The 18,101-nt window shown below is 41.8% G+C and overlaps 2 protein-coding genes across 20 annotated transcripts in view; one reads left to right on the top strand and one right to left on the bottom strand.

Moving 5' to 3' along the window:
- DST (dystonin) overlaps window positions 1-934 on the bottom strand; it is a 491,438-nt gene extending 490,504 nt beyond the window's left edge. For 11 of the 18 annotated variants that reach the window (XM_019457466.2, XM_019457473.2, XM_019457470.2 and 8 more), the window contains exons 1-2: window positions 694-934; window positions 36-97 (exon numbers count right to left, since the gene is read on the bottom strand). In XM_019457466.2, the coding sequence (XP_019313011.2) occupies window positions 36-97; window positions 694-874 (243 nt within the window). In that variant the 5' untranslated portion in view covers window positions 875-934. The remainder of the gene's footprint in view (window positions 1-35; window positions 98-693) is intronic. The other 7 variants (XM_019457468.2, XM_053904783.1, XM_019457486.2 and 4 more) reach the window with 5 other exon arrangements.
- A 565-nt stretch (window positions 935-1,499) lies between these two features.
- The window catches only part of BEND6 (BEN domain containing 6), a 64,392-nt gene continuing 47,790 nt past the window's right edge, over window positions 1,500-18,101 (top strand). For both annotated transcript variants that reach the window (XM_019457495.2, XM_019457494.2), the window contains exon 1: window positions 1,500-1,755. The gene's annotated coding sequence lies outside the window, so the exon portion shown is untranslated. The remainder of the gene's footprint in view (window positions 1,756-18,101) is intronic.

The raw sequence follows: 18,101 nt of genomic DNA, 5'->3' as shown, positions 1-18,101 counted from the left end.
AATATTGGTACTCAGGAAAGAGAACTTCTTCTGACCTTGAGCGTGCGCGCTAAATAAATTACCTCAGAACGAAAGTGGTGGGATCTCATAACAGCATCTGGGGAGAAAAGAGAAAAACGAGACTTCATTTAACTCCTTGCTCTTCACCTGCCGAGTTACTAAGGACTTACCTGAGGGACAAGGGTCGGGAAGACACATCCCGGACGCCTTAAATTCAGTGAGGACATACTATAGGGCGGGGAGGTTACTAGGCCATCGATCTCTAGGTGAGTTCTCCGCGAGAAGTTTCAGGGAAAGTTCTAGGAGAGTTGGGGAGCCCCGAACTCTCCGTGCCTTACTTTCTTACCCCTAAGCTCCAGCGATGGATGGGTGGAGGGAGGCTGCCGCAGCCCCGGATTCCTCTCCAATTACCCTTAGGGCTCTAGCAAACTGCCGCTAAGAACTGGCGTCGGTGCCTCCTCCCCTCCCAGCTCTGGGCATCACCGTGGGTATCCCAACAGAGACCGGAGGAAGGCGGTGAGGGCAAAAAGGGCAAGCAAAGAACGTTATATACATAAACGTACTCAGCTTGCGAAGTGGGCAGCGATGGGGGTAGGGACCGCAGCGCTGAAGGGGAGAGAACCCCGCTTCACTCTCCAAATCGGCTTAAATGTTCCTCCTAGCCCGAAAGAAAGCCGTCGCGGCGTGTCTTACCTCGGCTCCTTGAACGACCCGAAAAGACCGATTTCATCGGATGCCTCCCTTTCTGGAGCCTGCGGTGCCAGCAGCAAAAGAAGACGATGGTGGCGATGGTGCCCAGCAGAAGCAACAAGAGGAAGAGGGCACATTGGATGCTGTAGGGTCTCAGCAAGACGAGGAAAGCCGCGGCGATCATGGTGCGGGCGAGGCGGGGGCGGCTCGGCGGCGGGGCTGGAGGGCGGCGGCACAGGCACCCGCGCCGGGCGCACCACGGAGCGGCGGGCACGGGCGAGCGCGGCTCAGCGCGTCATGCCCGGCGCTCGCGGCCCCGCGCCCAGCCCAATGGCTGCGCACCCCGCGCCAGCCGCGCTATGCGAGTGATCCAGGGCTGCGGGGAGCGCTTGCCATGACTCAGCAGACGGCGACGAGGCAGGGACTTGGCGGCGGGGAGCCTCCCCCCTCTCTCCCCAGGCGCCCCCGCCCCCGTCCGTGCGCAGCCCCCGGGCGCAGCCCCGCCAGGGACGCGGCGGGCTGGGAGGAGCAGCACTGCCGCCGCGGCCACCCGGGTCCCGCGCATCGTCTTGCGGCCGCTGCCGGCCTCGGCATCCCACAAGCCGGGCGCACGTGGGTCGGGGCGGGGACTCGGCGCCCGGGCTGCGGCGGCGGCGGCGGCGGCGGCCCGCGGGGGGCGGGAATGGGGCGCCGCGGCGGGGGCTCGCCTGATGACATCACGGCCGGGCTGCGGCAACGCGGGCGCGCGGACATGGCTGCGGCGGCTTCGGCGGCGGCCGCGGGCTGCGCCCGGGCCTGAGCGCCCAGCGCCCTCCCGCGGGGCCGCCCTCCAGTCCGCGCGGTCCGCGGGTGCACAGATCGCGCGCCTCTCCGCTCCCCGACACCTGGGGCTTCCACCTATCCAGCCTCCCTGGGCCGAACTGCTGGGGAGCCCGGCGACAGGGGGCGCCAAGGAGCCAGGGGGAAAACCGTGAGGCGCTGGCGGGAGCCTGCAGGCGGTGCTACCCCCACCTCCCACCTCCCCGCGCCCCGCCCCGAGGTTGGGGCTTTGGAGGATGCAGCCGGGTGAGCTATTGCTTGCGGGGGGTTCCTCGCACGCTGAAGCGTGAATGCCGGGAAGGGCCTTCCCTGGGAATTGGGGTTTTCCAAGAACGGGAGGCCCACCCTCTCCAAGCCTCTCTAAAGTGGGAGCGCTCCCCGGTAGAACGCTCCGGTCTGCAGACGTGAACTGTGACACCCCCAATCTAGGTGCTATTTCGCAGCCGAGAAACGGGCACTTCCATGCATTTACCGTCAAACCCTGACTCATCTAGTGCGTTTGGAGAGAGAGGCAATTTAAGATTTAGGGACCTGGCAGATAAAGGAAGTTGGAGATTGGCTTGTAAATATTTTGAAGAGAAATATTTCAGGGAGTGTGAGGAAATAATGATCTGTCACACTCAAAATGAACACATTCCCTCCGGCCCCCTCCCCTTTCTTCATAACCAGCAAAAAGTATATTGTTGATGCCGGGAGATTTTACAGTGGTCGCTGGTGCAATGCCAACGCAGAAGGTGTGGCGGGAGCGCTGCAGTGTGCCTTTCTGCGGACAGCCACCGCCACCTGGCCCGGACGCCGCTGCGGCTGCAGTCTGCGGCATCGGTTGGCCTTGGCAGGCCCAGCGTTCCCTATACCGCGTTAAGCTGCACCCTAGGCAATGCAGGCGTTTCCTATGGGGGGCTGTTTTTAACTTGTTTTGTTTTATTTACCCGCATAAGGCAACTGCAATTATAGTGACATAAAGTAACATATTACTGCATTTGTGGAGTTTCTAATAACTACAAAGGTGGACTCTTACTTTGGAACATTTGAGACACTGAAGAAATTGTCATAGAAAAGTAATTTGTAAAATTCTGAAAAGCATTCAAAGAATAGATGACAATACTTAAGTTTTATTTGCGTGTAGGAATTTAAAATCAGTATTGTTTTCTAACTATACAAAATCAACAGTGCAACTCTGCATAAAAGCTTAACCATTGATGTTCTTAAGGCCTAGAACACGTTACCATGTGTAAGCATTAAAAGAAATTCCAAAAGGCATTGGCTAATGCATTTCCTAAATGCCAGATTCATAAACGTGGGAAACCACGGATTAAATGTTCTTATGTACAACATGTTTCCTAAAACAAAATAAACAGTCAAGTTGTTGACATGTTGTATCACATTCGGTCGTTTGTGTTTGAAGATGCAAGGACCTTGCTTGCAGATGCTGTATAAGATGCTGTATATGGGAATGTTGAATGTCAGAGAATAGGCTATATACTACAAGTCAAGATAGACTTCAGAGGCCCCTGGCACTCGCGGTCTGACAGGTAGGATAGCCTCATGTTCACATTGCTCAAAGGTCTCCTGATACCGCAGCCCACTGCAGTGAGAGATTGTACTCCTGTCCATTGTGCAGGAGTATTGAAGACTGTCCACAATGTGTGGCACATCAGGAAAGGAAGAATTCTTTACTGCATTGACTCCCAGTGGCCCGGTAGAGTAATTTAAAACAACAACAAAAATGAACTAACCTTTTGCAAACATTGGGAGAAATGACTAATAGAATTTAGAAAGGTCAGTTTTACTTTGATACTTCCCACTGACTAAAATTTGTGAGTGAGCTAAAATGGTCTAAATATCCTTGAAACATGTCTAAGACCACAAACACAGCATAGTAACCAATGTGCTCCAAACTCTGCATTTTTAACAACAAAAAGCAACTAAATAGCAATTATGGTTTTCTGAGCTATTACTTTAGCACAATTGTTATCATCCTCTGTCTTGCTGCAGCCATTTATAAGTTTCAAGTATACACAAGAACATCATTTGTCTATCTTGGCAGACAAATGCTTTACCTGCGTGCAGTAGGATTATAGATATTTCTTTTTAGATGCATTTGTGTCTGTTCTTTACATCAGTTACCTCAAGGATACTAATAATAAGGAAACCAGATCATTGATAGAATTTAGTATTTAGGTTCCATTGTTTTCTGATTTGTTGCTAATTTATCATTTCCATCTCCAAATAATGGCATGTTATTAATTGCTTCTTTCTGTGTGTTTATGTAATGCTAATGCATTGTGGAATTTAATAAATATTAAATTAGCCAATCAATCCTTTTTGGAAGTTAATTTAATAGAATTCATATATTTTCTTTCTGCTAGGTTTTCATTACAAAGAATAATTGACATTGTATCAAAGTCACAAAAAGATTAAGGTTTGGCGGTAGGAATGGAGGAGGAAGGTCCTTGGTCAATGTTTCATATGAAGAAATGAGCAATCAAGATGGAAAAGTATATATAATATTTTGACTTTTTATGATAGTGAGTTAGCATGGTCACCCAAGAGAAGACAAATGAGTTGATAAAAATAGGAGTGTTTGGTGTCAGGAATGTAGAAGATGACCTATCACGCAGCCCTTCTTCTCTTTGGATTCTCAGCCAAATTGGATTGAGAACACACATGAGGAACCAAAAGGAAACAAAAATATTAACTTTATTCAGAGTAAAGTCAGATTGAAGAACATGGCTTAGATTCAAGGCCAAAATGAGATATCTCATTTCTTTTCTCCTAACTCTGCACACCCATCCGGTCACAGCTGAAGAACTACAGGCCTTTCCAACACTAAGGCACTAGGATTCTACTTCTTACCAGGAGACCAGAGGCCAAAAAAGAGCGTGACACTCTCCCACTCATGAGGTTTGCAGCATTAGTGAACAAGAGACAGGACCATATGTGAGAAGGGGACCTTTCATATATCAACTGGAAGGCCCTCCCCAACTTCCCCCATCACTGAGTCATTTGCCTCCCAAAGTAAGAGTGAGTAACGAACTTTAATAAAGATAGAAGCTCTGTGGTACTTCTCTAAGAGATGGGAAGTTGTGGCACAAATTCCTAATTCATGGGTCAGGAGAAGCATCAGGAAAAAAAGGAGGCTCCACCCTAAGCTTTGTGGTGACCAACTTAGAGAAAGGGAGGAATGAAGATGACTCAACCTTTGAGCTAGGGTGGTAGGACAGTTCTGTAGGAAAAGAGGACAAACTGAATCTTAGACCCATCGAGATAGAGGCACCAGAATGTCCATGTAAAATTATCCAACAAGCCCACGGAAACATGGGTAGAAAAGTCAGAACCGGAGACAGACTGGGAGTCATGAACATGAATTATAGTTGAGGTCATGATGGACAAAATGACTAAGGAAGAGAAACTAGGAAACCAGAACTTTGGAACCAGAACTTTGGAGACAACTTTCATTTGTGGACAGCAGAGGACAGCAGAAGGCAAGTCCACGGAAGCCAGAGTAGGAAGTGTTCCAATTTAGTGGCACACTAGAACAGAGGCACAAATGGGAGGGGAAGGTGTGCAAGGACTGAGGACTGGTGATGAGGTGACCTTCCAGAGTACTGATTCATTGTGGTGGGAGAGGTTAAAACCAAACATCAACATGTTGAAGAGGGAGTAGGAGGTGAAAACAGTAGAGAACCTCTGTCCACAATCTTTGGAGAAATTTAACCCTAAAACTTAAATTCTAACTCTAAAAGTTAATTCATCTAAAAGGGACAAGTAGAGAGAGCTGGATTAAAGCCTGAGTAATGGTTTTTTGGTTTTTGTTTGTTTTTTGTTTTGTTTTGTTTCTGTTTTGTTTTTTTGGTCAGGATAAGGGTACCTAAACAAGTTTCCAGGGAACCTGAGAAATGGAACCAACAGAGGGAGGGGAAATTGAGAGTTAAAGAGAGGAGGGAAGAAGGCATTCTTCTGGCCAGGTGTGGTTTAGCTGTTTATACCTGCAGTCTTCTCCCCACCCCCACCCCCACCCCCATGGGTTCTTTCTGCTCTCCAGCTGCTTTTGACTCTGCAGTTAACACTCACCCTGACTCGTTAGGATGGCTCCCTGCCCATGGTCTCCTCCCCACCATCCCTGACTACTAACACTCAAACTAGGAGAGTGATTTTTTTTTAGACAAAGATAAGGAATGTCTTGGAATGTAGCCCAGGTTATCTGTAAGCTTTTATTACAACTTAAATGGAAGTGAGTGTATTACCCAACTGATAATCACACAATGACACTACATAAAAACATGACCCCTTTGGAAACAAAAAGTGTAGGTAAGAATGGCTCTAGCAACAAAGTTTTAGAAATGAATCATATTGAGTTTGGACTGGTGAAGCTTTTTACTCTCAGAATTTAAGTGGCAGAGGAGAGCCTTGGTGGCTCAGTCATGGAGTGTCTGACTTAGGCTCAGTTTGTGGGTCTGAGCCCCATGTGGGGCTCTGTGCTGACAGCTCAGAGCCTGGAGCCTGCTTTGGGTTCTGTGTCTCCCTCTCTCTCTGCCCTTCCCCTTCCTGTGCGTGCTCTCTCTCTCTCTCTCTCTCTCAAAAATAAATAAACATTTTTTAAAATTAAAAAAATTTAAATGACATAAAAGGAAAATTGAGAGGTATCTGAGGAGGTATCTGAGGAAATGTGCTGTATCACCTATTTATTCACAAATGGCTTTTCATGACAGAGTGAGACCAACACCTGTGCCAACAAAGCACATGTTCTTGTGTTGAAAGGTAAAGGAGCTGCATTATCTAGAAGAACGTACATCATCTAATGTAACCTTGGAGGCAATTTCTAGCCACAGAATCAAGGGAGCCATCATGTGGGTGGATGTCTTTTTAAAATTTGTGTTTATGAAGGAAAAATAATTATTATTTGCAGTAATATCAAATATTATTTTCAGTACACGGGAAAGGACTCATCTTGCCATAATAAAAACTTTTGAAATAACTTACAGGCATCATTGTAAGAGAAAATATTTCAAGTGAATCATTCCAAATTGTTCTTGTGACATTTTAGGAATTTTAGTGCCTAATTAGGATTTATTGTCCTGTGGGTTACAGAATCTAGAATAATGCTGTTGGGGCATGGGGGGAAAGTTATTTTTTGTGAACATTACAGATTTCTCAAAAAAAAAAGTCTACGGAGTCTGAGAGTTTTTTTAAAAATGTCAGTGTAATTGAATTCATCTACTCTAGAATGCTTTGCAGACAGTTTTTGGAAAGTAATCATTTATTATCCACAAGCAAATAGAATTCATTTATGTAGTTTCTAACATTGAGTGTGGGATTAGTCATGCAGCAAAATACTAAGTCATTTGGCCAGAAAATTTACTCATAGTTGTATGAACTGCCAATGGAAAATTTGAGAGCTGTTCATAAATCAAATTATAAAGCTCTTAGAGTTATAAATCACTGAGCAGCATTGTTCATTACTATTCAGAGAGTGTAAAATATTTCCACCATTTCTAAGTAAGGGCAATTTACAAAGCAAGTTTGAAAGCTGAAGTTAGTGACTTCCAGTTCCAAGGTAAGGCTTGTCATATAAGTTACAAGCATTTGTACTGCATTCTCAAGTGAAAGAAGAAAAAAAGTAAGATAGGAGGTTTATAGTTGCATAGTAAATATGCAATGATAAAATCTTTTCAAATGTTATTTATTTTTGAGACAGAGAGAGAGAGAGGGAGGGGGGGAGGGAGGGAGGGAGAGATAGTGAGGGAAGGACAGAGAGAGAGAGGGAGACACAGAATCTAAAGCAGGCTCCAGGCTCTGAGCTGTCAGCACAGAGCCTGACACAGGGCTCAAACTCAGGAACCATGAGATCATGACCTGAGCCGAAGTCGGTCACTTAACCAACTGAGCCACCCAGGTGCCTTGAGATGAATAAAATCTTGACTAATGTTTCTGAATAAAATCCCATATTATCTTAATGAAATGATAGCAACATTTCCAGCTAAATTTCCTCCATTTTTTACAATAATTTTTTGTAGCCTTTTTGCATTAAATATTTTGTGCTAATAGATTTATATGTTAATTCATCAGCATGCTGATAGCCTGAAAGAATAATGTCACTAAGCAGAGGTAACAAATATCCCAAGAAGAACAGAGAACTTTTTTTTTCATTTTTTCTTTTTTTTTTTTTATTTTTAAATTTTATTTAAATCTAAGCTAGTTAACATATAATGTAGTGTTAGTTTCAGGAGTAGAATTTAATGATTCGTCACTTACATATAACACCCAGTGCTCATCCAAACAAGTGCCCTCCTTAATGCCCATCACCCATTTAGCCCATCCCCCACCCACCTCCCCTCCAGCAACCCTCAGTTTGTTCTCTTTATTTAAGAGTCTCTTATGGTTTGCCTCCTTCACTTTTTATCTTATTTTTCCTTCCCTTCCCCTATGTTCATCTGTTTCATTTCTTAAATTCCACATATGCGTGAATCATATGATACTTATCTTTCTCTGACTGACTTATTTCATGTAGCGTAATACACTCTAGAAGAACAGAGAACTTTAATGAGTAACTGATGATTAGAAAAACTGTTTTCAGTGCCACACAATTCCACAGGTTATTGAAATTATCCCAATATAATGACATCCCACAGATCTAGAACAGAAAGAAAAGTATATCTTAAAATGTCTTGATTAACCTCAACACACTTTCTGGAGTAAAATAGGGAAACAAAACAGCAAACACACCATATTAGAATATAGTAAAGTTTGCATTTCAATGAAGAAAGCCAAGAAACTAAAGCCTGTTCTTGCTGGTCCTATCTGCTGCAGGAGTTCTTAATCTGGAATTCATAAACAGACTTCTAGGGTCCTGAAATTATGCATAAAAATGTGGGTCCCTTTTAGGGACCATGATCCATAGTTTTCATCAGGTTCTTAAAGAGTTACTAAGGAGAGAGAGACGAGAGATAGAAAGAGAAAGGAAGGAAGGGAGGGAAGAAGGGGAGGGAGGGGAGAGAGGAAGGAAGAGAGAGGGAGGGAGAGAGAGAGAATCATCAGAACCATACAGATACCACGTTTCTGCAGTATCAAATGATTCTCTCATTTCATCGACATTAGCATCACCTAAGTACCTCCCCTGAGATTGGGAGAAGTGTCATAAACACTGTCAGTCTAGGATGAGTTGAGGAAACTCTCAACTCTACCCTATAAAATTTCAGGGACATCTCCCAAATGCAGGCAAATGCTGTCCACCCTGAGACTAACTGGACACGATCTGCTGTGAGTTTCCTGTCCTCTTACAACTTTGAACAGGTTAGAAAAGAGGCAAGTGAGTTCCCTAAGGTAATTTTCATTGAGATGTCACTTCTAACACTGAAAGGGAAGACTGGGTTAACTATCTAGGACCACTTCCATAGACGTCTATCATGGAAAGAAGGGCTAACTTGATTCCTGAGCTGTCTTCAGGCCAGTTAAGTATCCCAATTTATAGCTAGATGTTTGGATAGATAAGTCTATTCTGAGCCAAAAACACTAGTCCTAAAATTTAGTTCTGAGCTCAGGGTCTGCAAGGATCTCCATAGTCTTAAGGCTTAAAAGAAAGGCAGAAGGACTTAGTATCCAGCTCCCCAAAACTACTCCTAGACATCCTGGTGAATGTAGCAATTACTCTTACTAAATCCTGCCTCAACCCACAATCTTTGAGGCTTTTCAACATTCATCCTTCTTTGGAAACTTGGTAACTGGGGCCCTCAATCCAACAAGGATAATCCTTCATTTGGTATAGAAGACTGCCTGTCCATACCAAGCACTCAGCTCCATCTACTCATACGTCTAGCTTCCCACATTTGCCATGCTTATGAACTTTGACTCCCCTGCCCCCCCAACATCACCATATTTTCAGAACACTTGGCCCCAATGTCTCATCACTGTGATTCCATTCTGCCACATCACGAGGCTGGTTATTTCATCATTTGACTTTCTCATTCCAGTGGACAGGCCCAGTTTCCAGGGGTGTTCTGATCTCTCAGTCTGGCTGGTTCTATTTCCTCCAAGTTCCCTTCTGACCCTCTAGACTGTGAAGGGTTTAGTGACACAACGTTTATGTGTTCCACACAGACTTTGAACTGATGCCATTACTTACTTAAGTGTCCCAGCCCGCTCTGAGTCTAGTAGGCACTATTCTTTGCAAGTAAGCACAATTGCTTTTTGTGTCCATTTGAAACAAGGCAGGAATCCACCTTGAGAAGACACGATAGGACTGCAGTTAGTGTACCAGACCCCCTGGTGGTCTGCCTTCTGTGAGCTGTTGAAGTCTGGGTTTCAGTGCCTGGATTAAGAGACACCACCAGCAGCAGCCTGGGAGTTGGTTGGTCCAATCTTATTCGTCTGCCCCTCTCACTCAAAGGGCATGAAACAACATGTCCTGGACTTTTGCATTACTGAATGGCTGTCCTGGGGTGGACAACCAAGTTGTTTTAGTAAGTAGCTAATACTTCTGCTAAATGTTTCTTTACATACATTTACTCATTTAATCTTCACAGCAACAATGGATAGGTACTACTCATCTCTATTTTATAGATAAGGACCTTGAGGCATAGAGAACAGAATTTCCACCAAGATCACACAGCCAGCAAGTGCCATGATTCTCCAGCACTTCAAAAACCATATGGTTTCTGTTGCATGCTTTTCATTTACACTGCCTCCCTGCCCACTGCAGCCCCTCCCCTGAAGGAACTCCTCCCAGTTAGGTTTGGGAAGCTACCCTTTCTCTCATCTGACTGTCCTTAGGCTAACCCAACTCAGATGAATGAGGGCCAGCCAGATACTCCTGCAGTATATCAGCTGTTTCCCAGCACACAAGAGATCTTCTCCTCCCCTTTGAGGGATTTGCCTAGAGTACTGCCTCTATCCTTCAGTCTAGCAAGACTTCTTTTATTGAAAATTACCATTTCATTGCCCCATCATTGGATAAATTCAAATCAGCACCTCCAGGAAGCTAAACAGGCTTGGGGGGCAAGCAGAGTCCCACTTTGGAAAAGGGCCTCTATTAGAGACCATCTTTCTGTCTTTCATAAAAGGGGCACCTGTCTGGCTCAGTGGGTGGAGCATGTGACTCGGGTCTTGAGTTTAAGCCCCACATTGGCTGTGGAGCCTACTTAAAAAAGGGGGGGAGGATTGGTCTAATAATTTTTCTTTATACTTTTAAGTAAGATTGTGGTTTGTCTCATATAGTTCACAGGCATCCAAGTTAATTAACTATGTTTCTTAATGCCTCCCCCACTGCTGCCCCTTGTAAGCCACCACTCACCAAACACACACACACTATATGTGTAATCTAAGCTGTATGAAGAGGATCTGGGTCTTTTTCCTTCAATTAAGAATAATAATGCTACTATTAATAAACTAAATAAATAAATTAATAAATATGCTATTAATATACCTAACATATAGTCTCATAATGGTGTTATGAGACATAATACTGTTATTATCACCTTTTCACAGATAGGGAGACAGGCACAGAAATGTGACATGGTTAGTAAGTATTGGATCTATGGTTATGGATCCAGACAGTTTGATTGATTCTAGGTCCTGTGTTTGTGACCACTTATGTGACACTGCTTTATTATCTAATATATTTAGAAGAGATTCAGACTGGAAAACTCTCTCAAATGACATATGTAGCAAGACTTTACCTCTACCAAACAAACAAACAAACAGAAAAAGGTATTTCAGTCAGCTTTCTATCCTTTGGTAGGAGGATGTTTAGTCTTCCCCCTCTTGCTGTGAATAGGATGAACATCTTCCTGAGGTTCTGTCCCCCCCTTGGCTGTTTGAGCAATTTCTCTACTGGAATTCACAATCCTGGATTCACAACATTGTCCCAAAATGCCACAACCATTGAGCCCCTGTTCCTCTCAATCTTTGACACTCTTGAACCTTGAAGTTGACTTCCACACTTTGAACTCACTGTACCCATCTACCCTTCCTTGCTTTTATATAGCTCTCTAGACTTTAGCTGGATTGAGTAGATCCATTCCATTTCCTTGGGCTTCCTTTTTTGATCAATACTTGCATTCTCCACCCTTAACTAACTTCCTAGTCCTGACTTGCCCTATGGCTGCCCACACCCAGGTTTGGCAATACAAGTAACAGAGATGACATGGCCCTTTATATTTCCTCCCCTTTTTATCATTCTATGAATTTATTAATAGAAAAAAACTATAAGTTGTAAAGACAGATGAATGCATTTTTCTAATGACCTATACATAGGAGGTAGGGAAATAACTTAATAAAAAGTGTGAAATGTAGGTGATCATTTTTTTTAATTTTAATGTTGCTTTAACGTGGTATGAAAAAAATTAGGATGAGAAAGTTATTGGTAGCAGATGAGGGGGCAAACCACTTAAGGTGATTTATTAAGTAAATTATCTCAAGTATGTGACTCAGCATATAAATTATGTTTAGACCTCAACTTTTGAGACCATAAAAGTAAAAAATTAATAGAGACATTGTAAATGCTAACCAGTTATTTCATTAATATATGATATTAATATAGGGTATAATGGGGCAGATATTTCAAAGAGAAATTACTTTGTCCTTTCATGTTATAATTGATATGATAAATTAATATTTGAAAGTTGAATCACTCCTGATTTTTATGCATAGACATTGATTCTTGCATCAGAATTATTACATTTGGTGAATTTTAGAAATTGGTCTAAAATTTAATGTTCTAGAATATGATTACTTGAAGTAAAAAGCATAATGATCTCATCTTGCCCTCAACTTTCAAGACGAATAGAATGTTCTGCATTAATCAAAAAAATGTGAAATGGAAGATGATTTACATGACTTACAGTTATTCTAAAATGTAACTTTTAATTGATTTATTTTCCTTTATGCTTAACTCTGCATCTGTTTCTGATAAATGGGGAAAAGTCACATAAATACCAAGGGTTGGTGGGGGTGCAGGGAAGATGGTAACAGAAAAATAGCCACAACTTCTCACAAAAATTGATGTTTCCTAGAGATTTTGGAGACCCTGGAACCACAGGAAGCCTTGTCCAGAGTCCTTTTAAGTTTTGCATATACTTTCTTGTGCAAGCTTTCAAATAACTCCATGCATGGCTACAAGCTTTTCAGAGACAATTAATAGGGATAAGTAACATTGTAGAGGAGGTAAAGATTGTCTTCCACCATTCCCAGCCTCTGATTTCTGTGCTAATACCTCTCTGCTATAAAAGCCTTCTTCCTAAACACATCAAGATGAAAGTAAGCTATCTAACTTCAGGTAAGACAAAAGCTGGATCATTTAGCATCTGGCTCTCTTGCCAGATCAAGAGAAACAGAGAAACTCTAGTATAGATGATGAAGCTAATGTGGATGGCTAGTGTCAGTCCATTCAGGCTGCTATAACAGAATACCAGAGACTGGGTAACTTACAGAGACAATGGACATTTATTTCCCCAACTTCTGGAGGCTGGAAGTCCAAGATCAGAGGGCCAACATGGTCAGGTTCTAGTGAGACCCTCTTCCAAGCTGCAGACTGCTGACTTCTCACTTGGTAGAAGGGGTAAGGATCTCTCTGAAGCCTTTTATATGAGAGCACTAATTCCATTCAGGAGTGCTCCCCCATCATAACCTAATCACCTCCCAAAGGCCCCATCACCTGATACCGTGACCTAAGTGGGGTAGGATTTCAAAATACAAATTTGGGTGCGGGGAGAGTCTATGTGGAGGGCACCCATTCAGACCATAACAGCTGGGTGTGGGGAAAACAAGAGGAACAATGCTGTACCTCAGGGTTAATCATAATGGAAATGTTTACAGACATAGGCTCAAAGGGAGAGGAAAAGAAATGGTATTCCAATATGAAAGGAGAAGATCATATAGACAAAGCTACTATAAAAGTCTGAGATGACCCCATGAGAAAGGAGGCAAGAGGTTAAATTCTCTTTGACTCTTTGTCCTCCTTCCCTTTGATCTCCTGCTTGGACACCCCACTGGCTAAATCCAACTGGGAAGAGGATAAGAAGCCCAAACAGGTCAGCTTCCTAATTTAGACAGCAGAATAGAGATGGCTAGAGAAGGGAGATGGAGGGATAAAGGGAGGGTCTCCAGAACTTGTGTCTGAGCAGGACTACAGTCCTAAGAAGCAGGTCAAGACTTGTCTCTCAGGGAATGGGACTACAAAGCAGAAACTTCAGCAAGGAGGACACTTTAAGGGACTTAGTCAAGCGAAGAAAGCAAAAAACCTAGTTACTGGAGTTAACGGAATCTTTTGCAAAGGTGATTTGATGATTGGTTTCTAAGTTCTGGCTCTAGAGACCTTCTTTAGCCTGCTTACGAGTTAGCAATTAGGAGTGGTTGTCAGGGTCCACTAGAAACCCAGTTTCCTCATCTGTCAAGTATGAATTATAATTGTACCTATCCTAGAGAACTACTATGAGAATTAAATGAGATAGTAGAGGTAAAATGTTAGCACAGTACTTTATGTATAGTAAGCACTCAGTAAATGTTAGCTGTATTTTTATTGTTATTAAATGAAGGAGACAGGATTGGAGAAATGTCATATAGGGCAGGATGTCATATAGGGCAGTAGGGTGAGCAAAATTAGTTCCTTTCCTAGATAGTGATTACATAGATGCCATTGCATGGTATCACTGCTTACTAGTTAAATTAGTTTTATTAAAAGTATTTCTGCCAACCCTGGGCCTGTAAGATTGTCTTTTTCTTTTCCCATCATGGAAAGTTAAAAATGTTTCAGGTATATAGTCCTTCAAACATATTTTACATTTCCTAGGCTCACACGTAGTCTTCAGTCTAGTCTAAGTAATGTCATTATAGTTTGGCTGTGTTGCTGAATCATCCTAAAGTATATTGATCATCTTTTTAATCAGGATATTGCTGGATAACTTGGAAATTGAAAATGGGTTAGATGTTCTTTGGAAATGGAAGGAGTAAAAAGAGTGAGTTGAAAAGCTCCCTATTGGACATTAGTAAAACCTAGTAATTTCTATGCAGAAATCAAGAGCACTTTGATGAGAAAGTCATACAAGCACCAGTTTTGCTCATAGAGTGTTGTGGGTATTGCAGGAGAAGCCATTCTGATCTTGATTTCTCTTCCTCTAGCATATATATAATTTTCTAAAAATACTATGGATCTTCCTCCCCTATGTCCCACTTTACTAGAGGCTGAGTTGAAACTGGGAGCCCATTTCACAGAGAACATTAAACTGACCTGTGAATATTTAGAATTATGTTGGCACCATTTTCTTGGCACTTTGGAACTCATTTAGAGGGAAGTCTTCAGCCTGTATTCTGACCTGGGTAGTGCAAAGGACCTTTTATGTCTGAACATTCCAAAACTGATATGTATAGAAAACAATCTGACACTTTTGAAAATTATGTAAGGGCAGCTAGGCTTTACTATAGCGCTGTACTTGCCTTTCACATTTTTTATTCAGTTCATAATAGAGAATTTATATTGCGATTCAAAGGCCAATGAGAATTACATTGAATTATATTTTGATATTCATCTATTTTTCTTAAATTTGGTGACTTTTGTTTATTACAATTTCAGAGGTGGGCTTTTGCCTTTTGAATTCCGATATTAACTATATCAACTCATTAAAAGTAAACCTAAATGCATTAAGAGTTTATATTTTTATTAACTTCATTTGCTTTCTTTAGTTATAAAGCTACCCTTTCTCTATGTCTCATTTTGTAGATAGTATGTTTTTCATAATTTGGATGTTGCTTAAAACATTGTTTTTCATACTATGAGCTATAACCTATTAGTGAGCTGTGAAATCAATTTAATACGCTATGATCAGCACTTTAAAAAATAAAACAATATAGTAAATAGACTAGAAATGGAGAGAGTGTATCACATATAGTAAGGGTGAGAATGTTTCATGAAGTTTTCTTTTAATTTTGTGTGTTTGTTTCCCAGATCAAAATGTAAAACCTCCAAAAAAGGTTGAAAGCCACTGACTTATATTGTTCAACCAACCACATATCATAGGTGTACTCATGGCTGTGCTTATGTTTAATTTCACATTCTACATGTACTATCTAGGGAATTAATGAAATGATTTATTCTAGCAAAAAATAAAAAATAAAGAAGGGCAGATAACTACTAGGTGAATCTTCTACTATCAGGAACTAAGAGTGTTTAATACCAAATTCACAATATTCCTTCTGAACTTACTAATTGGCAGGTAATATAAACATTGAATCATCTGTTTGTAGATGGTGTAACAATATTGGCCTGAAGTCTCCTGAAAAGTAGTCATTCTAAAAGAGGTTTGATATGTCTCTTCTGGTTGGTCTTGAAAGAATTGTGTGTTTTTGAGGAAACTTGAGGATTTACTCTTTAACTAAATCATATTACCGATAGACTCCAGCAAAAGTCTGCTAGAACTGATACATGAATTCAGCAAAGTCGCAGGATACAAAATCAATGTACAGAAATCAGTTGCATTTTTATACACCAATAATGAAGCAACAGAAAGACAAATAAAGAAACTGATCCCATTCACAATTGCACCAAGAAGCATAAAATACCTAGGAATAAACCTAACCAAAGATGTAAAAGCTCTGTATGCTGAAAACTATACAAAGCTTATGAAGGAAATTGAAGAAGATACAAAGATATGGAAAAACATTCCATGCTCATGGATTGGAAGAATAAATATTGTTAAAATGCCAATACTACCCAAAGTGATCTACACATTCAAAGCAATCCCAATCAAAGTTGCACCAGCATTCTTCTCGAAGCCAGAAAAAGCAATCCTAAAATTTGTATGGAACCACAAAAGACCCTGAATAGCCAAAGTAATATTGAAGAAGAAAACCAAAGCACGAGGCATCACAATCCCAGACTTTAGCCTCTACTACAAAGCTGTAATTATCAAGAAAGTATGGTATTGGCACAAAAACAGACACATAGACCAATGGAATAGAACAGAGACTCCAGAATTGGTTCACAAATGTATGGCCAACTAATCTTTGACAAAGCAGGAAAGAATATCCAATGGAAAAAAGACAGTCTCTTTAACAAATGGTGCTGGGAGAACTGGACAGCAACATGCAGAAGAATGAAACTAGACCACTTTCTTACACCATTCACAAAAATAAACTCAAAATGGATGAAGGACCTGAATGTGAGACAGGAAACCATCAAAACCCTAAAGGAGAAAGCAGGAGAAAACCTCTCTGACCTCAGCAGCAACAATTTCTTACTTGACACATCTCCAAAGGCAAGGGAATTAAAAGCAAAAATGAACTATTGGGACGTCATCAAGATAAAAAGCTTCTGTGCTGCAAAGGAAACAATCAACAAAACTAAAAGGCAACTGATGGAATGGGAAAAGATATTTGCAAATGGCATATCGGAAAAAGGGCTAGTATCTAAAATCTATAAAGAACTCACCAAACTCCACACCTGAAAAACAGATAATGCAGTGAAGAAATGGGCAGAAAACATGAATAAACACTTTTCTAAAGAAGACATCCAGGTGGCCAACAGGCACATGAAAAGATGCTCAATGTCGCTCCTCATCAGGGAAATACAAATCAAAACCACACTGAGATATCACTTCACACCAGAGTGGCTAAAATGAACAAATCAGGAAACTATAGATGCTGGAGAGGATGTTGAGAAACGGGAAACCTCTTGCACTGTTGGTGGGAATGCAAACTGCTGCAGCCACCCTGGAAAACAGTGTGGAGGTTCCTCAAAAAATTAAAAATAGATCTACCCTATGACCAGCAATAGCACTGCTAGGAATTTACCCAAGGGATACGGGAGTGCTGAGGCATAGGGGTACTTGTACCCCAATGTTTATAGCAGCACTCTCAACAATAGCCAAATTATGGAAAGAGCCTAAATGTCAATCAACTGACAAACGGATAAAAAGATGTGGTTTATATATACAATGGAATACTACTTGGCAATGAGAACGAATGAAATCTGGCCATTTGTAGCAATGTGGATGGAACTGGAGAGTATTATGCTAAGTGAAATAAGTCATACAGAGAAAGACAAATACCATATGTTTTCACTCTTATGTGGATCCTGAGAAACTTAACAGAAGACCAGCGGGGAGGGGAAGGGGGGACAAAAGTTACAGAGAGGGAAGGAGGCAAACTATAAGAGACTCTTAAAAACTGAGAACAAACTGAGGGTTGATGGGGGGTGGGGGAGAGGGGAAAATGGGTGATGGGCATTGAGGAAGGCACCTGTTGGGATGAGCGCTGGGTGTTGCATGGAAACCAATTTGACAATAAATTATATATAAAAAATCATATTAGCAGGAGAAAATTTTATTTCAGGTAATTACAAAAGCAACGTTTTTGTAAACTAATTTTCTCCAATTTTCTTATTGTGTTTACAACACATAACATAAACTTTACCATCTTAACCATTTTAAGGTGTATAATTCAGAGGCATTAAGTACATTCACATTGTCGTGTGATCATCACCACCATCCATCTCCAGAACTCTTCATCTTGCAAAACTGAAAGTCTATACCCATTAAACAGTAACTCCCCATTCCCCCTCCCTCTACCCTGGAGTTATCCTCAACCCCAGTGACCTCGGAGTC

Source organism: Panthera pardus, unplaced genomic scaffold (assembly GCF_024362965.1).
Source record: "Panthera pardus isolate Hobbes unplaced genomic scaffold, ASM2436296v1 HiC_scaffold_17, whole genome shotgun sequence".
Classification (NCBI taxonomy): domain Eukaryota; kingdom Metazoa; phylum Chordata; class Mammalia; order Carnivora; family Felidae; genus Panthera; species Panthera pardus.
This window is presented reverse-complemented; position numbering and strand designations above follow the sequence as displayed.